The sequence below is a fragment of the Bison bison genome, unplaced genomic scaffold (genome assembly GCF_000754665.1).
Source record: "Bison bison bison isolate TAMUID 2011002044 unplaced genomic scaffold, Bison_UMD1.0 scf7180017854045, whole genome shotgun sequence".
Lineage (NCBI taxonomy): Eukaryota > Metazoa > Chordata > Mammalia > Artiodactyla > Bovidae > Bison > Bison bison.
The window spans coordinates 23,851-48,863 of NW_011484618.1; the positions used below are offsets into that span (position 1 = coordinate 23,851).

The 25,013-nt window shown below is 35.5% G+C and overlaps 2 protein-coding genes and 1 pseudogene across 2 annotated transcripts; all 3 read left to right on the plus strand.

Moving 5' to 3' along the window:
* Nucleotides 1-2,197: 2,197 nt before the first annotated feature.
* Nucleotides 2,198-3,133, plus strand: LOC105000003 (olfactory receptor 6C2-like). Its single transcript, XM_010855662.1, has one exon. It carries the CDS (start codon nucleotides 2,198-2,200, stop codon nucleotides 3,131-3,133), a length of 936 nt encoding a protein of 311 aa, XP_010853964.1.
* A 3,115-nt stretch (nucleotides 3,134-6,248) lies between these two features.
* LOC105000025 lies at nucleotides 6,249-7,179 on the plus strand (annotated as a pseudogene).
* A 9,396-nt stretch (nucleotides 7,180-16,575) lies between these two features.
* Nucleotides 16,576-17,523, plus strand: LOC105000031 (olfactory receptor 6C2-like). The gene has a single exon (XM_010855708.1). It carries the CDS (start codon nucleotides 16,576-16,578, stop codon nucleotides 17,521-17,523), a length of 948 nt encoding a protein of 315 aa, XP_010854010.1.
* Nucleotides 17,524-25,013: the final 7,490 nt, after the last annotated feature.

Below are 25,013 nucleotides of genomic sequence, written 5' to 3' on the forward strand. Positions count from 1 at the left end.
AAACTTTCAAGATGCCTTGTGATGTGTAAGATTTTTTTTAATGATTTATGTAATTTAAATGATACCGTTGTCCTCCTGACCTGTGTCAAATGCTGCTGTAACATCCTCCTGTCTCCAAAGACACAGTCCCCACTGAAGCCTGTGTTGTGTTTTTGCCAAACTTCATTACTCAGATTAAATAATGACTCTTGATTGTAGGTCAGCAAGGACCATTTGTTTTTGTCACTTAGTGGTATTTTCTGCAAATTAAAAATAAAGTGACATTTGACACTGACTGTAAAACATTTCTCTCTGTCCTGCTGGCTTAACACATATCTCCTCTAGCAGTTAAGAGAATTCCTGAGCTCTTACTGTAATTTATTTTTGTTTCAATCATGGAGATAGTAAGAAAATATTTGGACATTTATAATAGCACTAAGCCCATCATAAACAAATCTTTCCAATTTGTTGGAGATGGTGGACAAAGGGAGCCCTATTCATTCCCAGACATGACAATTAGTGTGAAGACATAAACATCCTTATTAAAATATGACTATTAGCATTGTAATCTTAATTTTTTGATGTTTAAACAAGCACCAGAAGCTTTGATTTACTCACAGAAAAGTAAGTACGATAAAGTTTGTCTCTTGGATTGTAATTCCTTTCATAGGATCTTGGTTATATTTTCCGCTGGAAACAAAAAAAAATTCAGTAGTAATTTCTATTTTTAATGTATTAAAATATATTTTTGAAATGCCAGTTTTTAGAATGAATTTCCGTTGTGTGGATAAATTTCATTTCCTGGGAAGTGTATGTCATATATAAAAAATTCTGTATCAAAGTTAATGTAAGAAATATTCAAGATAACTTTGGATAGATATATCTCAAATAAAAATAGTGTTTTCCTGTATATAGAAGTATTTAAGCATGCCCTTTCATTCCTCTTTACATGTCCCCAAAAATAACATAATTACTAAAATGACACATCTCATTACATAGCCCTGTGTTCATATTGAACATTTGTTTGAAAGAATAATCAGAAACCAGATACTAACATTTTATTGTCAATATGCTTACTAACTTCTATTATAAAATAGTCTTGTAAAAAAAATAGATGTATTTCAAGAATTGTGTGATGGTCAAAGTTTGAAGGGCAGAGTAAAATTTCACAATGATGCACATATCATCTGAGAAATTATTATGAAAGATGAAAGGAAGGTAGATGGGCTGCAAATACATATGTATGTCTATTTCTTCTACATATCAATTTGATATAAACACTTGACAGCTGTTAAATTTCTTAAGAAGATTTTAACTTTCAAGTAAGCTGTAATCGTCAGTCAGTGATTTTACTCTATATCAGAAACACTGGACCTAAGTAAGTAGTTACGATGAATCGTGACCAACCTCAGTAAGAAAAGAATACAATAAGTTAAACAATAAAGTAAATACACTTGTAAAACAAATGAACCAAGCACAAAAAGGGTGAATTTTTTTCTATTCATTGATTTTAGAAAATCTCAAGATAAGAAACACTAATTGTATATTAGAAATATTTGAGTCTCTACTGGTGTAGTATCAGTGAAGATTAATTCCTTGGCTGGAAGTTGTAGAAGGGAAGAGAAGGTGATTATCATATATATCAGCATCAGGGTAACACACATGTTCAGTAAAGGCAATGATGGGAAAAAAAAAAAAGTGGACTATGTAGCACTGGGTGATGGGCAAGCAGCGGGGCTTAGCTTATTTGTAAGAATTAAGCACACTTAACCTAAAAAGAAACTAGCATACAAAATTTTCTTTTGGAACAAAGACCTCAGATTTTTCTCTAGAGTCTATGAAGTAAACCCCAGTTATTTTAGCACTGTTTTTAAAAGATTCGAAGTGTCAAGAAAAGATACAAAATCAAGGATGCAATTTTCTGATTCCATTTCTGAATAAGGAAAAATCTTGAAAGTCAAAAGATATTATTGCAACCTATGAAAGTGTAGCTCCTCAGCATCTACTTAGTCACAATGGAAAATTTTAAACACATGATAGACAGACAAAATACACGTGTTTATGTATATACATATATATAGTATGAATATATATATATAACATATTGTATATATAAACTAAAAGATTAAATGTATTAAATTTTAAACCAGTTAAAATAGTCTATAAGCAAATTTCTCTGAATATCACATACAGATTGGAGAGAAGTGAGAAGTCAGTGATGAGAAACAGTACAGTAACAAAATTCATTCTGCTGGGACTGACAGATGACCCTGAGCTGCAGGGTTTAATTTTTATCTTTCTATTCCTTACCTACACACTGAGTTTAACTGGAAACCTGACCATCATCACACCCACCTTTGTGGATTCCCACCTGAAAACGCCAATGTACTTTTTCTTAAAAAATTTCTCCTTCTTGGAGATGTCTTTCACATCTTCTTGTATCCCCAGATACCTGTATAGTATAGCTACAGGTGACAGGGTCATTACCTATAATTCTTGTGCCCTTCAAGTATTTTTTACTGATCTGTGTGGAGTAACGGAATTTTTTCTGCTGGCCACCATGTCCTATGACCGCTACTTGGCCATCTGCAAGCCCTTGCACTATGTGACCATTATGAGCAACAGAGTCTGCAGAATTCTCATCATCTCTTGCTGGATGTCTGGTTTATGTGTATTAATCCCACCACTTAGCCTGGGTTTAAATCTAAAATTTTGTGACTCTAACAAGATTGATCACTTTGGCTGTGATGCATTTCCTTTAGTGAAAATCTCATGCTCAGAAACATGGCTGATGGAACAGACGGTTATAATCTGTGCTGTGCTGACCCTAAATATGACTCTCACTTGTGTAGTTCTGTCATATGCTTGCATTGTGAAGACAATTTTGAGGTTCCCTTCTGCTCAGCAAAAGAAAAAGGCCTTTTCAACCTGTTCTTCTCACATGATTGTGGTTTCTATCACCTATGGCACATGCATTTTCATCTACATCAATCCTACGGCAAAGGAAGAAGTGGCCATTAAAAAAGTGGTTTCACTCCTCATTTTTTCTGTTTCACCTATGTTGAATCCATTTATTTATACCTTGAGAAACAACCAAGTTAAGAAAGCCTTTAAGGACTCAATCAAAAGAATTGCTTTGTTCTCATCTAAGTAAGAAAAAAATATTTTTAAAATATCATCTCAAAAGGATAGGAAGGAAATATTTTTGAAGTTTATAATTTACTAATAGCAAAATACATATATTACTATGAACACACATATATAGCAGATAAAACTTAATAAATATTCTCTTGAATCTATGTTAAACGTTGTCAATAGAATGTATTAGAAATAGTGATTTAACTAAGTAGAGCAATAATCTATAAAAGCATGTGGATAATTAGGAGAGTAAAGGCAGGCATATGGGAACAGAGGTTGCACTATAGATCACAGAGACTTAAGGCTGAAGTCTCAGGATTACTGTAGTAAGAGCACTTGTGACATGATAGATGCACATTTAATGAAAGTTTGAATTAGAAAACCATACTTATGTTCATGGAAAGATTACATTTTTTCCTGAGAAGTATTATCTGTAGCTTCTACAGCTGTTAGTCAAGGAAAAAACATTCCCCAGTATATTTGCTACTTGTGCCAACATCTAACACCAATTCAGCTTTTATATTCCAGATTCTATCATAATTATCTAAATTATTAGATACAACAACTAGAAAAATCCACACAAATGTAATTTCTTGAAAATTATAGTTTTTACACCACATCAACTAATTACTATCAGGAAAGCAGTGAAATGCAGACAAACATCACAAATTATTTGGAACACTGAAAAAGCTACACTCAATTGGAATTCTGTTATCTTAAATTATTCATTATTTACAAAAAAGTAAACTAGCCCAAAAGAGGGGAATTTGTAGTCATCTGAATAAATTGAAAAAAAATGAAGAATTAACAAAAGTAAACGGAAAATGTAACTGACTATGGGTAGAAAATGAAGTCAACTAAGTAAGCTAAAGAGATTAAAAGCCAATTCTTTAAAAAGTCCAACAGCACTACAAAAGACCCACCTCAAAATAAGGGACACGTACAGCCTAAAAGTGAAGGGCTGGAAAAAAATATTTCATGCTAATGGAGACCAAAAGAAAGCAGGAGTAGCAATACTCATATCAGGTAAAATAGACTTTGAAATAAAGGCTGTGAAAAGAGACAAAGAAGGACACTACATAATGATCAAAGAGTCAATCCAAGAAGAAGATATAACAATTATAAATATATATGCACCCATATAAGAGCACATCAATATGTAAGGCAAATACTAACAAGTATGAAAGGGAAAATTAACAATAACACAATAATAGTGGGAGACTTTAATGCCCCACTCACCCTATGGATAGATCAACTAAGCAGAAAGTTAGCAAGGAAACACAAACTTTAAATGACACAATGGACCAGTTAGACCTAATTGGTATCTATAAGACATTTCACCACAAAGCAGTGAATTTCACCTTTTTCTCAAGTGCACACAGAACCTTCTCCAGGATAGATCACATCCTGGGCCATAAATCTAACCTTGGTAAATTTAAAAAAAAAAAATTGAAATCATCCCAAGCATCTTTTCTGATCACAATGCAGTCAGAGTAGATGTCAATTACAGGAAAAAAAAAAAACTATTAAAAATACAAACATATAGAGGCTAAACAACACGCTTCTGAATAAACAACAAATAACAGAAGATATTTAAAAAAATAATAAAATATGCATAGAAACGAGCCATCAGGAAGTCCTAAAATGAAAACACAACAACCCAAAACCTATGGGATTCAGTAAAAGCAGTGCTAAGGGGAAGGTTTGTAGCAATACAAGTTTACCTCAAAAAACAAGAGAAAACTGTTTTCCAAGGGACTCTCAAGAGTCTTCTCCAACACCACAATTCAAAAGCATCAATTCTTCGATGTTCAGCTTTCTTCACAGTCCAACTCTCGCATCAATACATAATCATTGGAAAAACCATAGCCTTGACTAGGCGGACCTTTGTTGGCAAAGTAATGTCTCTGCTTTTGAATATGCTATCTAGGTTGGTCATAACTTTCCTTCCAAGGAGTAAGCATCTTTTAATTTCATGGCTGTAGTCACCATCTGCAGTGATTTTGGAGCCCTGAAAAATAAAGTCTGACTCTGTTTCCACTGTTTCCCCATCTATTTCCCATCAAGTGATGGGATCGGATGCCATGATCTTCGTTTTCTGAATGTTGAGCTTTAAGCCAACTTTTTCACTCTCCACTTTCACTTTTATTAAGAGGCTTTTGAGTTCCTCTTCACTTTCTGCCATAAGGGTGGTGTCATCTGCATATCTGAGGTGATTGATATTTCTCCCGGCAATCTTGATTCCAGCTTGTGTTTCTTACAGTCCAGCGTTTCTCATGATGTACTCTGCATATAAAGGATACTGTTCTTATTTCCATGACAAACTGAATCATGGTGAAAGTAAACAGTGGTTGGGGAATGTAACTAGTACTCCAAATCTGATATTCTTCTAATTAATGACATTTGCATCAAGACATTGGAATGTTTACATATTAATTTAATGGGTTAGAAGTTAAAAACAATTGTGATAACTTCATAAAAACTTGTGAATGCCACATCTAAAGTATTTTAACAATTTTCTGACCGAAATATTGCCTGTATTCTACAAGTTTTAAACAAAAGGTCATGAGAGGCACAGGGGAAGAAGTGAATGAGGATAAAGTAATTTAGATAATAAAATACTAGTTTTTAAAAATGGATTAATGCTAATACTCAAATCTCAAGCAGTGGATAAGGAAAGCCTGTATAATAAGCTTTAAACTATTTTGGGTCTTACTTTCACTTTATCAATAGCCAAGCTACAAAAAGAAATAGTAAAGCATTGAGAAACTTAAGATTTGGTTTCTGCATTTGGCTTCAGTTAGTAGTAAAATATAACTATATAAGCAATCCCAATCCCAGATGAAGATAAAAGTAAAACATAATGCATGGAAAAGAAGACCCGTAACATGTTGAAGTTTGATATGGATAAAGCCATCTAATATTTTTCAAAATATGCCTTAAGATTATCAAGCATACTGCTTCAGATGACCTATTAATAATAATACTTATAAGCATGCCTTTGTAAATTGCATGTTAGATGGTTTTGTATAGTTTGCTGAGTGATTATTGGTATTTGATATTAATATCACTCTCCATATCAAATATCTCTGAATCATAAATGGAGATTGAATAGAAGTCAGGATTCAGTGATGAGAAACCACACAGTAACAACTTTTATCTTGCTGGGATTGACTGATGATCCACAACTGAAGATTGTGATTTTCATCTTTTTACGTCTCACCTACATGTTGAGTGTAACTGGGAACCTGACAATCATCTCCCTCACCTTCATAGACTCTCACTTGAAAATCGCCATGTACTTTTTCCTGCAAAATTTCTCCTTCTTAGAAATCTCATTTCCATCTTCTTGTATTCCCAAATATTTGTGTAATATATCAACAGGTGATAAGACAATCACATATGACAATTTTATCAGTCAAATATTTTTTACTGACTTCTTAGCTCCTGCAGAATTTTTTCTCCTGGCTATCATGTCCTATGATAAATACATGGCCATCTGCAAGCCCTTGCATTATGTGACCATCATGAACAACATGGTCTGTAGAAGACTCATCCTTTGTTGCTAGATGGCTGGCATTGATCATAATCCCTCCACTTAGCCTGGGCCCTGCATCTGGAATTTTGTGACTTCAATGTTATTGATCATTTTGTCAGTGATACAGCCCCCCTCTTAAAGATCTCATGCTCAGAAACATGGCTCATAGAGCAAATGATCATAGTCTCTGCTGTTTTGACCTTAATCATGCCCCTTGTGTGTGTCATTCTATCCTATATATACATCATCAAGACCATTTTACAATTCCTTTGTCTTCAACAAAGGAAAAAAGCATTTTCTACATGTTCTTCCCACTTGATTGTGACTTCCATCACCTATGGAAGCTGTATTTTCATCTATATTAAACCTTCAGAAAAGGAATCAGTAGCTATTAATAAGAGTGTGGCAGTACTTACTGCTTCCATCGCTCCTATGTTGAACTCCTTCATTTACACCTTGAGAAACAAGTTAAACAAGCCTTTGATAATGCTATCAGAAGATTCACATTGTTCTTAATAAAGTAAGGGAATTTGCTAAAGTGGAAAAATCAAGTTTTCATGAATAGATTAGACATCCTCAATCTATATCTTTAAACTTTAAGGCTTTCCTACATAGTGAGGAAGCTTTATTGGGATTATATGTGTCAGTAAAGAATCATTTTACAATTTACCAACTCTTAATAAAACCACAAACAGAAACAATAACTTCATCTTAATATTATAGATTTACTAATTGTGCTTATTGCCTATTCCCACCTCAGCACTTGAGGCCTTTTTGATTTCAGGCCCCATTCTGTTGTTGTTACTCAGTCATGTCGAACTCTTTGCAACCCCATAGACTGCAGCACATCAGGCTTCCCTTGGTCTTCACTATCTCCTGGAGTTCACTCAAATTCATTACAATTGAGCTGGTGATGCTATCTAACCATCTCAATCTCTGCCACCCTCTTCTTTTGCCTTCAATCTTTCCTATCATCAGGGTCTTTTCCAATGAGTTGGCTTTTCACATGGGGTGGCCAAAGTATTGGAACTTCAGTTATAGCATCAGTCCTCCAAAGAAGCACCATTCCAGATTATTCTCTTCTTGACTTTAAACAATAAACCCAAGAGAAGGCTGGTTTAGGGAAAATGAGTTTAATATTAAAATTAGATTTAAAACTTGAAGTTATAATACTGTTTCTTTATATGTTCATCATCATATCATGATGACAAAGATTAGCAGCTAACAATTAGAAAATCACTAGAGACCTACTACTTTTTAATATATGGAAAACAAATTTAAAAGATGTTTTGTCTTCCCACTTAAGAAAATTAAAGCACAGCAGAGTTACACTGCTAGTAAGAAGTAATTTCCATTTATATCTGACTCAAACACTAGTATTTGCTACATATGTGATGCCCCATGATGTCCATTTTAATGGTAAAATGTCCTCATTGGACACTTTAGGAAAATTACATATGCCAAATGAAGGTATTAATTTATGAAAACTGAACATTATTACATGATTTGGTTTTTCCAGTGCTCACATATGGATGTGAGAGTTGGACTATAAAGAAAGCTGAGCACAGAAAAATTGATGCTTTTGAACTGTGGCATTGGAGAAGACTCTTGAAAGTCTCTTGGACTGTAAGGAGATCCAACCAGTCCATTCTAAAGGAGATCATCCCTGGGTGTTCATTAGAAGGACTGATGTTGAAGTTTGAAACTCCAAAGCTTTGGCCACCTGGTGTGAAGAGCTGACTCATTTGAAAAGACCCGATGCTGGAAAAGATTGAGAGCAGGAGGATAAGGGGATGACAGAGGATGAGATGGTTGGATGGCATCACCGACTCAATGGACGTGAGTTGGTGATGGACAGGAAGGCCTGGCGTGCTGCGGTTCATGGGGTCACAAAGAGTCAGACACAACTGAGCAAATGAACTGAACTGAACTGAAAAGAAAATTATTTAAATACAGCATTCCATCTTAATATAAGCATTCATAATTTGTAAAGAATTGAAAACATTAATTATATTAGAAAATAGTTTATATTTATATAACATTTACAAAAAGAAGACATACTTTAACATAAAACAATGAAAAGCAGGAAGTTCTGGACAAAAAGTAAGGTCAATAGCATATGAACACTCTCCCTAAGAAGACAGATAAAAATGGAATTATCTATGAATTGGTATATAGAACTGAATTTATGAGTATAATAACTGTGAATGTTTCCAGGAAAGGTCCAATGAAACCAGGGTGTGGGCTCAAAAATGCCGCTAATATATGACCAATGACTGTAAACAAATTCAGGAATCCGTATTAAAAACTGAGCCACCTTGAGCCACAGATGTCCCTTCAATCAGGTCTTACTTATATATTCTGTCTTAATTAGGTTCTTTTGATCAATATATAGGAGATCAGTTATGAGGGCACAGGCTCATTTTAACCTTTTTGCTCTCACCATATTATATGAGCTTGAATTTATTCAAGACCATTTACTTTGTCTTTCACACAGCAAGGCTTTTATTCTAAGTGAATTTTTCAGCTTCTCACATAGCTCTTTGCAGAAGGTCCTGCATTATAACCTTTGTAATTATTATCCATCCCATGACTGTGGCACCTGTTCTATTTTAGAGAAGGTAATTACTTAGAAATTAAATTATCAAATAACTGAATTTACATTGATCACTCTGGTTTGAGTTGGAAATGAAATAGCCTAAAGCTTCCTGAACGTAGAGTGAATAGAGAAGCAGTAACACCAAAACACCACGAGCAAAGAAGAAAGTTAACACCATATAATAGAAAACTCAGCCACCCTAAGTGGAAAAAAATAAGGGAGTCTTTCTAAGGCTACTTTGGTTTTTGGCTACTAAGGTATTTGGTTTCTGACAACTCCTATTCTCCCTATACTAAGTAGCCCATTAAACTGACCTGATGGATACAAACTACTACATATGAACTAGATAAGCTATGATGATTTACTGTAGAGTACAAGGAATCATACATAATATACTGTAATAACCTATAATGGAAAATAATCTGAATATATATATACACATATATATACATATATATATATAAAATCACTGAATCATTTTCTATATACCTGAAACTAAAACAATATTGTAAATCAACTGTACTTCAATATGAAAAATCACCCTAAAGTAACCTGATGAATAAATGTCTACTTGATTTCACAAAATTCTTATTTGTTTGAAACTACTACTGTAATAAGTATATGTAATAAATTAGCTTCATTTAGTAACTGTAAAAAAATACACTGCCTAATTAAGAAGTTCCATTGAGTCTTTCTATTGAAAAATGAAAATTCCATCTGAAAGAAATATATAAAGACAGAATATTAACAATTCCAGACTCTGTAAATTTTTCTTACCTGCTCAACCAGGACCTGGGCTAGAATAAACTCACTAATAACTGTAGATTTTGACCATGTTTTTCTTGGACAATTGTGTTCATGCACAATACACTGAATAATGATCCATCTAAAGATATTCTAACCCCTGAAACCTGTGAAGGTTACCTTACATGGCAAAAGGAACTTGATAAATGTGATAAAGTTATGGATCTTAAGATAAATTTATCTTGGATTATGTGAATGGGCACCATTTAATCAGAAGGAAAAAGAATCAAGTTAGTGGATGGAGATGTGACAATGGAAACAAGAGGATCAAATGATACAAGGAAAAGACCAGGAGTCAAAGAATGCATGCAGCCTCTAGAAGCTGAAAGAAAGTAGTTTTCCCCCTAAAGGCTACAGAAAAAATGCACGTGGATATGTACAGTGCATATTCAGCCACTGAAAAGAAAGAAATCTTGTCTTTTTAAGACAACATAGATTGAACTTGGGGGCATTATGCTAAGTGAGAAAAGTCAGACATAGTTAAATACTGCATGGTATCACTTTTACATGGAATCTAAAAATTAAAATAAAACTCAGAGAGTAGAAAAGTGATCACCAAAAATTGGGGGATGGGGGAAAAAAGGAGAGTTTGGTTATTAAGAAAAATACAAACTTTTAGGTATGAAGATGTCTGAGGATCTAATGTATAACATAATGACTATGTGCCCAAGAACTGATATTTTTTGAACTGTAGTGTTGGAGAAAACTCCTGAGAGTCCCTTGGACAGCAAGGAGATTAAACCAGTCAGTCCTAAAGGAAATCAGTCCTGAATATTCATTGAAAGAACTGATGATGAAACTGAAGCTACAATACTTTGGCCACCTGATGTGAAGAACTGACTCATTGGAAAAGACCCTGATGCTGGGAAAGATTGAAGGCAGGAGGAGAAGGGGACGACAGGATGAGACAGTTGGATGGCATCACCGACTTGATGGATATGAATTTGAGTAAGCCCCAGCAATTGGTGATGAACAGGGAGGCCTGCTGTGCTTCATTCCTTGGGGTCACAAAGAGTCAGACACAACTGAGCCACTGAACTAAACTGAACCAATGTGCAGATGCCTTTTAGTTTGATGAGGCCCCACTTGTCTATTTTTGCTTTTGTTGCCTTTGGTTTTGGTGTCAAATCCAAAAAAATCATCACCAAGACTGGAGTCAAGGCATGTACTGCCAGTGTTTTCTTCTGAGAACTTTATAGTTTCAGGTTTTACATTCAAGTCTTTTATCCATTTGAGTTAATTTTCATGCAGTGTGTAAGGTAGTACTAACCCAGTTTTATGCTATTTTATTTACTTATTGCATTTGGCTGTCCAGTTTTCCCAGGCTTCACAGATGGCTCAGTGCTAAAGAATCCACCTGCCAATACAGGAGACGTGGGTTCAATCCCTGGGTGGGCAAGATCTCTTGAGGAGGAAATGGCAACCTACTCCAGTAATCTTGCATGGAAAACCCCATGAACAGAGGAACCTGACAGGCTATAGTTCATAAGGTCACAAAGAGTTGGCCACAACTAAGCACACATGCACAATGTCCAGTTTTCCCAGCTCGATTTATCAAAGACACTGTCCTGTCACATTGCATATTTTTGTCCCCTTTGTCATAAATTAGTTTACCATAGGAGCACGGAAAACTTTAAAGGACATGAATTTATAGTACTTTGATTTTAATATCTGAAGGAACATTAAGATACTAAGATGTTGAACATGAATTAATAAGAATAAATAACTAATATATAACTATATGTATATTAATTTAGACTATGTTTAGAAGGTTAAGAACATTGACTTATGTATCCAATTATACTTAATCTGTTGTTAATGCTTATTTTTAGTCTTATAAATATGTTGATACATTTGAAGAAAAATGTCTATATGGGTTATATGATTTTACATATTTTTAAATTTCTTATCTAATTAAAAGTTCCTAAATATAGTTAATAATTTATGGTATAGACTAATAAATAAGAAATGTAGTTTTTTAATGGTCTTCCCATACCATGTGTATGGATAATCACAATGGTGTGATCACTCACCTAGAGCCAGACATCCTAGAATGCGAAGTCAAATGGGCCTTAAGAAGCATCACTACAAACAAAGCTAGTGAAGGTAATGGAATTCACATTGAGCTCTTTCAAATCCTAAAAGATGATGCTGAAAGTGCTACACTCAAAATGCCAGCAAATTTGTAAAACTTGGCAGTGGCCACAGGACTGGAAAAGGTCAGTTTTCATTCCAATCCCAAAGAAAGGCAATGCCAAAGAATGCTCAAACTACTGCACAATTGCACTCATCTCACATGCTAGGGAAGTAGTGCTCAAAATTCTCCAAGCCAGGCTTCAATGTATGTGAACCATGAACTTCCAGATGTTCAAGCTGGTTTTATAAAAGGCAGAGGAACCAGAGGTCAAATTGCCAACATCTGTGGGATCATCAAAAAAGCAAGAGAGTTCCAGAAAAACATCTATTTCTATCTCTGCTTTATTAACTATGCCAAAGCCTTTGACTGTGTGGATCACAGCAAACTCTGGAAAATTCTGAAAGAGATGAGAATACCAGACCACCTGACCTGCCTCTTGAGAAATTTGTATGCAGGTCAGGAAGCAACAGTTAGAACTGGACATGGAACAACAGACTGTTTTCAAATAGGGAAAGGAGTACGTCAAGGCTGTATATTGTCACCCTGCTTATTTAACTTATATTCAGAGTACACCATGAGAAACGCTGGGCTAGATGAAGCACAAGCTGGATCAAGATTGCCAAGAGAAATACGAATAACCTCAGATATGCTGATGACACCACCCTTATGGCAGAAAGTGAAGAGGAACTAAAAAGCCTCTTGATGAAAGTGAAAGAGGAGAGTGGAAAAGCTGGCTTAAAACTCAACATTCAGAAAACGAAGATCATGGCATCTGGTCCCATCACTTCATGGCAAATAGATGGGGAAACAGTAGAAACAGTGACAGACTTTATTTTGGGGGGCTCCAAAATCACTGCAGGTGATTGCAGCCATGAAATTAAAAGACGCTTACTCCTTGGAAGAAAAGTTATGACCAACCCACACAGCATATTAAAAATCAGAAAGATTACTTTGTCAACAAAGGTCCATCTATTCAAAGCTATGGTTTTTCCAGTAGTCATGTATGGATGTGAGAGTTGAACTATAAAGAAAGCTTAATGGTGAAGAATTGATGTTTTTGAACTTTGGTGTTGGAGAAGACTCTTAAGAGTCCCTTGGATTGCAAGGAGATCCAACCAGTCCATCCTAAAGGAAACAAGTCCTAAATATTCATTGGAAGGACTCATGTTGAAGCTGAAGCTCCAATACTTTGGCCACCTGATGTGAAGAGCTGACTCATTTGAAAAGACCCTGATGTATGGCAAAACCAATACAATATTGCAAAGTAAAAAAAAAAAAAAAAGAATGAACTCACAAAAAAAAAAAAAAGAATAGACCCTGATGCTGGGAAAGATTGCAGGCAGGAGGAGATGGGGACAAGAGAGGTTAACATGGTTGTATGGCATCACCAACTCAATGGACATTACTTTGAGTAAACTCCAGCAGCTGGTGATGGACAAGGAGGCCTGGCATACTGCAGTCCATAGGGTCGCAAAGAGCCAGACACGACTGAGCAACCAAACCGAACTGAACTGATATCATGTGTATCAGTTTATTCCATATGACAGTAAGAAGAAGCTAAAATTTCATTTTACAACCAGACTCTTCTGTTGTCCTGCATGCATGCATGCTAAGTCACTTCAGTCGTGTTCAACTCTGCGACCTATGGACTGTAGCCTGCCAGGCTCCTCTGTCCTTGGGATTCTCCAGGCAAGAATGCTGGAGTGAGTTGCCATGCCCTTCTCCACGGGATCTTCCTGATCCAGGGATCAAAATGGTGTCTCCTGTGGCTCCTGCATTGCAGGCAGATTCTTTACCACTTAGTCACTGGGGAAGCCCCTTCTGTTTTCCTACTGGCTTTTATCTGCAGCGTCCTCCTGTCTCCAAGGAAACTATATCCAAAGAAGATATAGTTACCACATTTTTTACCACAAATTTAATTACTCAAAAGATTCATTAGTGACTTTGTTCTTGGGTCACCAGGGACTCTGTTTATTCACTTGGTTGTATTTTTAACAAATAAAGCAAATGTCAAGCTAGGTGTAGTTAATGTGTTCAGAGCCCTGAGAGGTTAGCATAGCAACTTTCCTCAAACTGGAGAAGATTTCTGACATTCCATCATCCTCATATAATATTATATTTCTTTCTTTCTTGAGAGAAGGTTATAAGAATACAACAAGGAAATCCATGTAATTGTTTGAAGATGGATGCTTCAGAAAGATACCTCTAAGAGGCATCTTGGATTTGTTGTGAACATGATAGTGGATTCATAAGCAAAAGTAACCAAAAGCTCATATAAAAATCTTCGTCCTAACTGTCATTTTCAATTTAGGAGTTTTAAGACTGCATATGTTTCAACAAACAACAGAGACTATGATTGACAGTCATAAGAGTGAGGTTTGTCATTTCAACTTTATTCAGTTTTGTGTGATTTAAGTCTTGCTATGCTTTGGAAAATATATTTTACCTGTCTTTTAAAAATTGAAAATGTGAGTGATAAATTTCTATATTTGGTAAAATATACTTTTTTCATATTTTTAGAACACAGTTCCTTTGGATATAAAAATATCATTTTACTGGAGTTTTATGCACAAAAATATACTGGCATCTAATGGGATTAAAATTTGATGACCATCCAGAAATATATTAAATTCACAGCAAAAATAAGGGCTATATTCATTTAATTGGGTAAGTATACTCCTCAGTTTACCCAAAGAATGATGTGGCTGAAATTGCATCCTCATCAGAGATTCTTGTCCTCATTTCAAACATGTCTTTTGAAAAAGTAGGATAAACAAAAACCAGTTAGCCACATATCAGTGAGTCTTCTTTTAAATCTTGTTTTACTATACTTTGTGTAACTTTAGAAGGAAAAAACAGACTTTTTAGAACATTGAATGATATCCAATGGTAGTGATAGGGCTAAGTTCATTCAGTGACATGATGGATATGTTGCCTGAGATTTAGGAAAAGAGTTGGAGGAAGATAGGAGATGAGCAGCAGAAATATTTCTCCTACATATCAACTTAATCTAATTTATTTGCTGATATATTTCCAATCCTCTTAGGTTGCTCAGACAAACCATGAGCCTCATTCAACTCTTCTTCTTCACGTCAGGTACTATAACCCTGAGGCCTTAGCTGCATCTTCTATTGAGTCAGTCAGAGCTGACCCTGTCCCATATCAGTAAAATAATACACTAGTTCACACAGTACACATGAATTGAGGGGTATGGAGGAAACGTAATACACAAATAAGTGTTCTTTCTTAAGTGTTAAAATGGTAGCAAGCATTGATTTCTATGGGAACACAGAGGCTGGGATAAGAGATAGCATAGTGATTGGACTTTCAGGAAACTTTCCAGAGGGCTTCAAGGTGAAACTGAAAATCAATAGTAGTTATTCAAGTTAGTTGAAGACAGAAAACATATGATGTGTGAGAAGTATTTACCAAAAAATCTGTCACATGGAATATGCTCAATAAATGTAATCTATTATCTTTGTTGAAAGGGACATTTTAAGAGGAGAAGGGGGAGAGATAAAGACCATGAGTTTTATTTGCGACATAGTCCATGTGAATGTTCAAATAGATATGTCAAATTTCATCTGAGAATCAAGTATTACAAGACAAAGATATCGATTTAGAAATGACCATCTGAAAGACATAGCAAAACATAAGAATTAATGAAAATAAAAAGGGGATATTAGTATGGTGAGACATGAAAGAAGTGAAGAGAATACTAACAGACAGATAAAAGCCAGAGAAATACATCATCTGTACTATCTTTGAAGTTTATTTACCAGGGCATTTCATGAAAATATAAATGTATATTGTGCATAAGTACAACTATATTGCACTTTAAGACATTCTATATTTTGCATCACTGTGGATTATAAGTGATTACTTAGGGACAGAGAAACCTTGACAGAAGCAGTGTCAGGTGGGGAGCTGAAGAAGTTTTGTGTGTTTGTGTGTGTGAGTGTGTGTGTGTGTGTACACATGATAGTTTAGAGGTGTTGAGGGGACTTGTATGCAATGAACAAAAACAGAAAACAAAATTCTTTAACCATAGAGCTCAGAGATTTCAAGTGACTACAGAGTATGTGCACAGTGAACCCAAATGATCTTACACATCTTAATACTTTAATAAAGAATGAAATATCAAGCAACAACAGCAACCAGAGAACTCTTGAATATCACAAGACATCTTTGCTCCTACAAAATGACATACCCACCACAGTCAAAAGTAGTCCTTTACAAAATGAATATTTAAATTGTAAATATTTTAAATAATGATAAATAAGGAAAAACTTGAATATGGTACCTTCCATACTGCTAAAATAATCCTAAATGAAGCATCTCAATGTTAACAGCATATTTAACAGAACTCAGCAGTCAGCAATGAGAAACAGTACGGTAACAACATTCATTCTGCTGGGACTGACAGATGACCGTCAACTGCAGATTTTGCTTCTTATCTTTCTCTTTCTCACCTACATGCTAAGCATAACTGGGAATCTGACCATCATCTTCCTCATCTTCCTGGATTCCCACCTTAAGACAGCCATGTATTATTTCCTACAAAATTTCTCCTTTTTGGAGATCTCATTCACATCAGCTTGTATTCCCAGATACCTGTATAACATTGTGACAGGTGACAAGGTCATTACCTACAATGCCTGTGCCAGCCAAGTATTTTTTACTGACCTCTTTGGTGTAACCGAATTTTTTCTCCTAGCTGCTATGTCCTATGATCGCTATGTGGCCATCTGCAAACCCCTGCATTATGTGACCATCATGAGTAGCATGGTCTGCAGAAGACTTGTCTTTTGTTGTTGGGTAGCTGGTCTGTTTATTATAATCCCCCCACTTAGCCTAGGCCTAGAATTGGAATTTTGTGATTCTAATACCATTGATCATTTTATCTGTGATGCATCTCCCCTCCTGAAAATTTCGTGTTCAAATACTTGGTACATGGAACAGACTGTTATCATCTGTGCTGTGCTGACCCTCCTTATGACACTGATGTGTGTAGTTCTGTCTTACATTTATATCATCAAGACAATTTTAGAATTCCCTTCTTCCCAGCAAAAGAAAAAGGCCTTTTCTACTTGCTCTTCCCACATAATTGTGGTTTCAATCACCTATGGTAGCTGCATCTTCATCTACATCAAACCTTCAGCAAAGGACTCAGTGGCCATTAACAAAGGTGTGACCATGCTCACTACTTCCATCGCTCCAGTGCTGAACCCTTTCATTTACACACTGAGAAACAAGCAAGTCAAACAAGCCTTCAATAATTCAATCAAAGGAATCACAATACTTTCCCCAAAAAATAAGAGAATGTAAAGCCAAATAAATACATACTGAACTACCAAGTTTTGCCATCAGGTTAATTTACTCAAAACACTCTCATTCATCTTGATCTAGTGACAACTTCTTCAGAAACATCATTTAAGAACCTTCCATAACCCAGCATGCTAATAATTTTTTTTTTCCGATTCAAAAATACTTTTATTTTGGTTGCCACTGTTCTTATCTGCATTAACTCTTTTTTTTTTTTTCTAATTTTATTTTATTTTTAAACTTTACATAATTGTATTAGTTTTGCCAAATATCAAAATGAATCCGCCACAGGTATACATGTGTTCCCCATCCTGAACCCTCCTCCCTCCTCCCTCCCCATACCATCCCTCTGGGTCGTCCCAGTGCACTAGCCCCAAGCATCCAGTATCGTGCATCAAACCTGGACTGGCAACTTATTTCTTACATGATATTTTACATGTTTCAATGCCATTCTCCCAAATCTTCCCACCCTCTCCCTCTCCCACAGAGTCCATAAGACTGTTCTATACATCAGTGTCTCTTTTGCTGTTTCATACACCGGGTTATTGTTACCATCTTTCTAAATTCCATATATATGCGTTAGTATACTGTATTTATGTTTTTCCTTCTGGCTTACTTCACTCTGTATAATAGGCTCCAGTTTCATCCACCTCATTAGAACTGATTCAAATGTATTCTTTTTAAAGGCTGAGTAATACTCCATTGTGTATATGTACCACAGCTTTCTTATCCATTCATCTGCTGATGGACATCTAGGTTGCTTCCATGTCCTGGCTATTATAAACAGTGCTGCAATGAACATTGGGGTACACGTGTCTCTTTCCCTTCTGGTTTCCTCAGAATGGGAGAAAATAATAATTTTTTAAAATTTAAATCCTGGCTTCACCTCCAAATTAAAAATATCAAAAAATGAAGCACAACAGGTAAAACAGAAGCATATCTCCAAATTAGACCTACCAAAAGAGAACAGTAAGTTGATAAATTCTTACATTTTCCAGAGAAAGAATAAGTAATGGTTGCCACTAGTTTTTCAAATCCAAAACTTTCAAACTACTTATTCATTGATTCACAAAACAAATATGTATTGGGTAATTCCTTTGGGGTAGGTACTGCTTTAGGCACTAGAAATAGAGACAACCAGCAGAATTTTATTCCCACGTACCTTCAGGAGTGAACAGAAGAAACACTATGTTAAAGAAAGCAAAAGTTAACTTTCAGTAATAAACATTTTTTATGAAGGAGAATTATAAACCTTTACAATTATGGAAATAATAAATAAACAGTATTTTGCTTAATACTAAATATTAAAAACTAAACAAAACAGTTTGGTACAGGAACAAAAATAGACATACTGATCAAGGGAAGAGAGTAGAGAACCCAGAAATAAACTCAGGCACTTATTTTCAATTAATCTATAGCAAAACTACATACTAAATATTAAAACAAAAATTATACAAATTGCACATTAAATTTTTAATAATAAGACTTTTAAATGTTATGGTAGTAGTAGTAATGCATACATGCCCAGTCATGTCCAACTCTTTGTGACCCCATGGACTGTAGCCCATCTGGCTCCTCTGTCCATGGGATTTTCCAGGCAAGAATACTGGAATGGGTTGCCATTTCCTACTCCAGGGTATCTTCCCAACCCACGGATCGAACTGGTGTCTCTTATGCCTTCTGCATTGACAGGCAGAGTCTTTACCACTGCACCACCTGGGAAGCCTCTTAAATGTTCTAAGATTTTCTCAAAAAAAAAAAAAAAAAAGAAAGGGAAAATTGTGAGAATGGATAACAACTATTTTGAAGAATTTAAATATTTTGGTATTACAAAAGCCTGCCAGATGCAGACACATATATTGAAATGCCAACACACAATGTCTCTAAAATAGGCAAGCACACATCAAAAATTAAGTAAAAGAAATAAAGTAAAAACAGCCAGATGTATGGAATCTTAGAAACTTATAAATGTTTTCAAAAGAAATACAAAGAGTGGTACATAAAGGTATTCCATTTTTTAATGATATAAATGGTTATACATTGGAAGAACACACACTATTTACCACATTTCCTAGAAAAAGAAATTTACACAGATCATCATCTGAAACTATTTCCTCCATTCTCTGCAATTCATGCTATAGGCTCTTGAACCTGTGTTCAAGAGGTTCACATTTAGTCTTTTCTGACTGCTATTTCCCTGTATTTTATATATATTCTCATTCTTTATTGGAGCACACTTTTTTCCCTTCAGTTTTCTTATTTAAAAGTCACTCAGGTTCCTTAAAAAATTAAATATAACACACTACCCTATGATCTAGCCATCTCATTTCCGGGTATATATCCAAAAGAACTAAAAAGGATCTCAAAGAGATGTGTGCACACTCATGTTCATTGTAGCAATATTCACAATAACTAATATGTAGAAACAACCTAAATGTCTACCTACCAATTAATGGATAAGTTAAATGTGGTATATACACACAGTGGAATACTACTTGGCCTTCAAAAAGAAGAAAATTCAGCAACATGTGACACTGTGGATGGACCTTGAAGACAGTATCCTAAGTGAAATAAACCAGATACAGAAAGACAAAAACTTCATGATTGTATTTACATGAAATTTCTAAAATAGTCAAATTAATAAAATTAAAGTCTGGAATAGTGATTACCAGGGAACAGGGCTGAAAGGGACAGGGCAATGGAGACTTATTAATGAAAAGGCATAAAATTTTAGTTAAGTAACATTAATAAACTCTAAAGACCTGCTTTACAACATTGTACCTATAATCAACAATAATGTATTCTACACTAAAAATCTGTTAAAAGGGTAGTTCTCACAAAGTGTTCTTACCACAATAAAATCTTCTCAGAAAATGTACACACATATACATTTTTCAGATAAGAGACAAGCCATTATAAATATGATTTCAGTGAACACCTAGAGCTAAACCTTGATGCTAGTTAATATTCCTGTACATGATAACCAACCCATCATTCAGCCATACCTACTGTTACTAAAAGGGCTATTCCTTTCAGATTTCACATTTTTACAACATGTCTATGCTTCACCTTTGAAATTTTATGAAAGGATCATCAGAATATCTATTGTATATTTGCCAAAAAAAACAAAATGGGCTCAGAAAACAACACAGTAATCATAGCACTGATACTATTATCTTATCATGAACAATAAAGATCTCTGGGCTGTGTAATTTTGTGATTTATAGTAAAAAAAAAAAAATCTATTTGTCATCATCCAGTTCCTGACAGGATGCTCCTACAACCCTTGGAGATTCTTAAGGGATGAGAGCAATAAAGGTATCTTTTGTTGTGTTAATGAGATGTGGGAAGCCCTTAGGTCACCTAAAGATGAAGCCTGGTTGCCAGGGAAATCAATCACCTGATTAGAGGATTGGAATTTACAGTACCCAAATTGGAAAAGACCCTGATGCTGGGAAACATTGAAAGCAGGAGGAGAAGGGGATGACAGAGGATGAGATGGTTGGATGACATCACCAACTCAATGGACATGAGTTTGAGCAAACTCTGGGAGCTGGTGACGGACAGGGAAGCCTGGCATGCTGCAGTCCATGGGGTTGCAAAGAGTCAGACACAACTGAGCAACTGTACTGAACTGAACTGAAATCCCTCACCTCAGTGAGAGAGAGGGCCCTCGCTGGAGAATCAGTTCAATGTACAGAGACCAATGATTTAACCAATAATCACTACATAATAAAGCCTCCATAAAACCCCAAAAAGATGAGTTTCAGAGAGCTTATGGGCTGGTGAACATCTGGTGGGGCTGAAACGGGAAACAGGATTCTGTTCATGGAGCCAAAGAATGAATTTCACAAACCAGTAAACGCTCACGCAGGCAAAGTTTATGTTTAAAAGGATAGAGACACAAAGCCCTCAGCATAGACACTGAGAAGGGGTAAAGAGCCCCAAAAGATGGGAATAACAGCAGTTTTTATATCTTTATTAGAATTAATCTGTTCAGTTTTGGTTGGCTTGGGCCCAGATATGTGTAATTTTTGACCAATCAGTTTAAATTGTGCAATGTCCTGTTTGTCATTTTTATGGCTTTCTTGGATCTCCCAGTTTCTCAGTTTTTCTAGACATATCGATGCCATCCCTCGACCATTTCTCGAAACCTCCAGACCGTTATTTAGGAGCCAGAGGGCAACCCACTCCAGTGTTCTCACCTGGAGGTTCTCACCCCACGGACAGAGGAGCCTGTGGGGCTACAGTCCTGGGACCACAAAGAGTCGGACATGACTGAGTAAGCACAGTGCAGTACAGATGTATGTTTAAGAGCTAATTGTCTACCTGGAATTTTTCTCCTTGATAAACTGGACAGCAGTCAATGATTGTCTTGTCCTGGGTCTGAATGTTTTATGACACTCCAGATCAGGGAGGAATTCCTCTGAATGCCTAGAAACTGGAAAAAATACAGCTTTAGGCTAATGGAGCCAAAACGCTTGTGTGTGAGAATTAAAATTGAAATTAGAAAAAGAACAAAGACTCTGACTTCTACACTGACTGTCTAACAATTTCTACATCAGTGCTTTCTCATACAAATCCTTTTTCAAATATATATATAGTGACTATTTTCTCCCTGTCTGGGATTTGCTTTTTTATTTTCTTAATGATGTCTTTTGAAGAGCAGTTTTAATTTTTTTGAAATCCAGTGTATCAATTATTCCTTTTATGGTTTGTACTTGATTGTGTGTCCCAAGAAATCTTTGCCTACATGCTGAATTACTCCAGTGCCTTTGTCAAAATCAGTTGGCCATGTATTTCTGAATCTGGATGATCCATTTTATGTTATTTATCTGTGTGTTGATCTTTACATCAGTACCTCACTGTTTTTATCACTGTGGCTTTAAAGTGTCTGGAAACTACATACTGTAAATTCTGTAGCATTTTCCAGATAGGTTTGACTTGATATCAGTTGCTTCCCTTTCCCATATAAATTTTACATATAGCTTTTCAGTTTTTCTTTTAAAAAAGCCTGTTGGGATAGTGATTAAATTGCATTTGAATTTAGAAGTCAATTTGGGAAGAACTGACAAACAACACTGAATCTGCCAACCCATAGACATGACATATTTCCGTATTTATTTCAGCCTTTTAAAATGTATCTCAGTAATTTTTTTAGTGAAGAAGTTTTACACATATTTTTTCAAGTATATTTCTAAATATTTTCTGATTTTTATGCTATTATAAATGGTATTTTAAATTTCATTTTCAAGTTTGTTTCTAGTGTATAGAAATGCAACTTATTTTTATACATTGATTTTGCATCTGAAATCTTATTAAATTCACATATTAGTTTAGTATTTATTTTAATTTTTTTTTAATTTTTGTAAATGCCTTAAAATTTCCTGTGTACACAATCATGGAAAGACTAGATATCTCTTCAAGAAAATCAGAAATACCAAAGGAATATTTCACGCAAAGATGGGCTCGATAAAGGACAGAAATGGTATGGACCCAACAGAAGCAGAAGAAATCAAGAAGAGATGGCAAGAAATCACAGAAGAACTGTACAAAAAAGATCTTCACAATCCAGATAATCATGATGGTGTGATCACTGACCTAGAGCCAGACATCCTGGAATGTGAAGTCAAGTGGGCCTTAGAAAGCATCACTACAAACAAAGCTAGTGGAGGTGATGGAATTCCAGTTGAGCTATTCCAAATCCTGAAAGGTGATGCTGTGAAAGTGCTATACTCAATATGCCAGCAAATTTGGAAAACTCAGCAGTGGCCACAGGACTGGAAAAGGTCAGTTTTCATTCCAATCCCAAAGAAAGGCAATGCCAAAGAATGCTCAAACTACTGCACAATTGCACTCATCTCACACACTAGTAAAGTAATGCTCAAAATTCTCCAAGCCAGGCTTCAGCAATATGCGAACCATGAATTTCCTGATGTTCAAGCTGGTTTTAGAAAAGGAAGAGGAACCAGAGATCAAATTGCCAACATCCACTGGATCATAGAAAAAGCAAGAGAGTTCCAGAAAAAACATCTACTTCTGCTTTATTGACTATGCCAAAGCCTTTAACTGTGTGGATCACAATAAACTGTGGAAAATTCTGAAAGAGATGGGAATACCAGACCACATGATCTGCCTCTTGAGAAATTTGTATGCAGGTCAGGAAGCAACAGTTAGAACTGGACATGGAACAACAGACTGGTTCCAAATAGGAAAAGGAGTACGTCAAGGCTGTATATTGTCATCCTGCTTATTTAACTTATATGCAGAGTACATCATGAGAAACGCTGGACTGGAAGAAACACAAGCTGGAATCAAGATTGCCGGGAGAAATATCAATCACCTCAGATATGCAGATGACACCACCCTTATGGCAGAAAGTGAAGAGGAACTAAAAAGCCTCTTAATAAAAGTGAAAGTGGAGAGTGAAAAAGTTGGCTTAAAGCTCAACATTCAGAAAACGAAGATCATGGCATCCAGTACCATCACTTCATGGGAAATAGATGGGGAAACAGTGGAAACAGTGTCAGACTTTATTTTGGGGGGCTCCAAAATCACTGCAGATGGTGACTGCAGCCATGAAATTAAAAGACACTTACTCTTTGGAAGGAAAGTTATGACCAACCTAGACAGCATATTCAAAAGCAGAGACATTACTTGGCCAACAAAGGTTCGTCTAATCAAGGCTATGGTTTTTCCAGTGGTCATGTATGGATGTGAGAGTGGGACTGTGAAGAAGGTTGAGCACCAAAGAATTGATGCTTTTGAACTGTGGTGTTGGAGAAGACTCTTTTTTTTTTTTTTTTTTGACTTATTTTCTGTATTGTGTATCTCTCAAAAATTTTTATTGGAATGTAGTTGATTTGCATATTTTGTTAGTGTCTGCTTTTATAACAAAGTGAATAAGTTATACATATACATATATCAACTCTTTTTTAGATTCTTTTCCCATATAGGTAGTTACAGAGTACTGAGAAGAGTTCCCTGTGCTATACAGATTAGTTATTTATTTTATATATAGCAGTGTTTATATGTCAATCCCAATCTCCCAATTCCTCGCCCCCCACTGCTTTTCCCCCCTAGTAACCAGAAGTTTGCTTCCTACATCTGTGACTCTATTTCTGTTTTTAAATAGGTTCACTCGTATTATCATTTTTATATTCCACAAAAAGTGGTATCATATGATATTTGTCTTCCTCTGTCTAATTTACTTCATTCAGTATGACAGTCTCTAGGTCCATCTACATCTCTGCAAATGACACAATTTCAATCCGTTTTAGGGCTGAGTAATATTCCATTGTATATAGGTACCACATTTTCTTTATCCATTCCTCTGTTGATGGACAGTTAGACTGTTTTCCATGTCCTGGCTATTATAAATAGTACTGCAATGAACACTGAGGTGTATGTATCATTTTGAATTATGGTTTTCTCTGGGTATATGCCAGGAGTGGGATTTTTGGGTTGTATGATAGTTCTATTTTTAGTTTTTT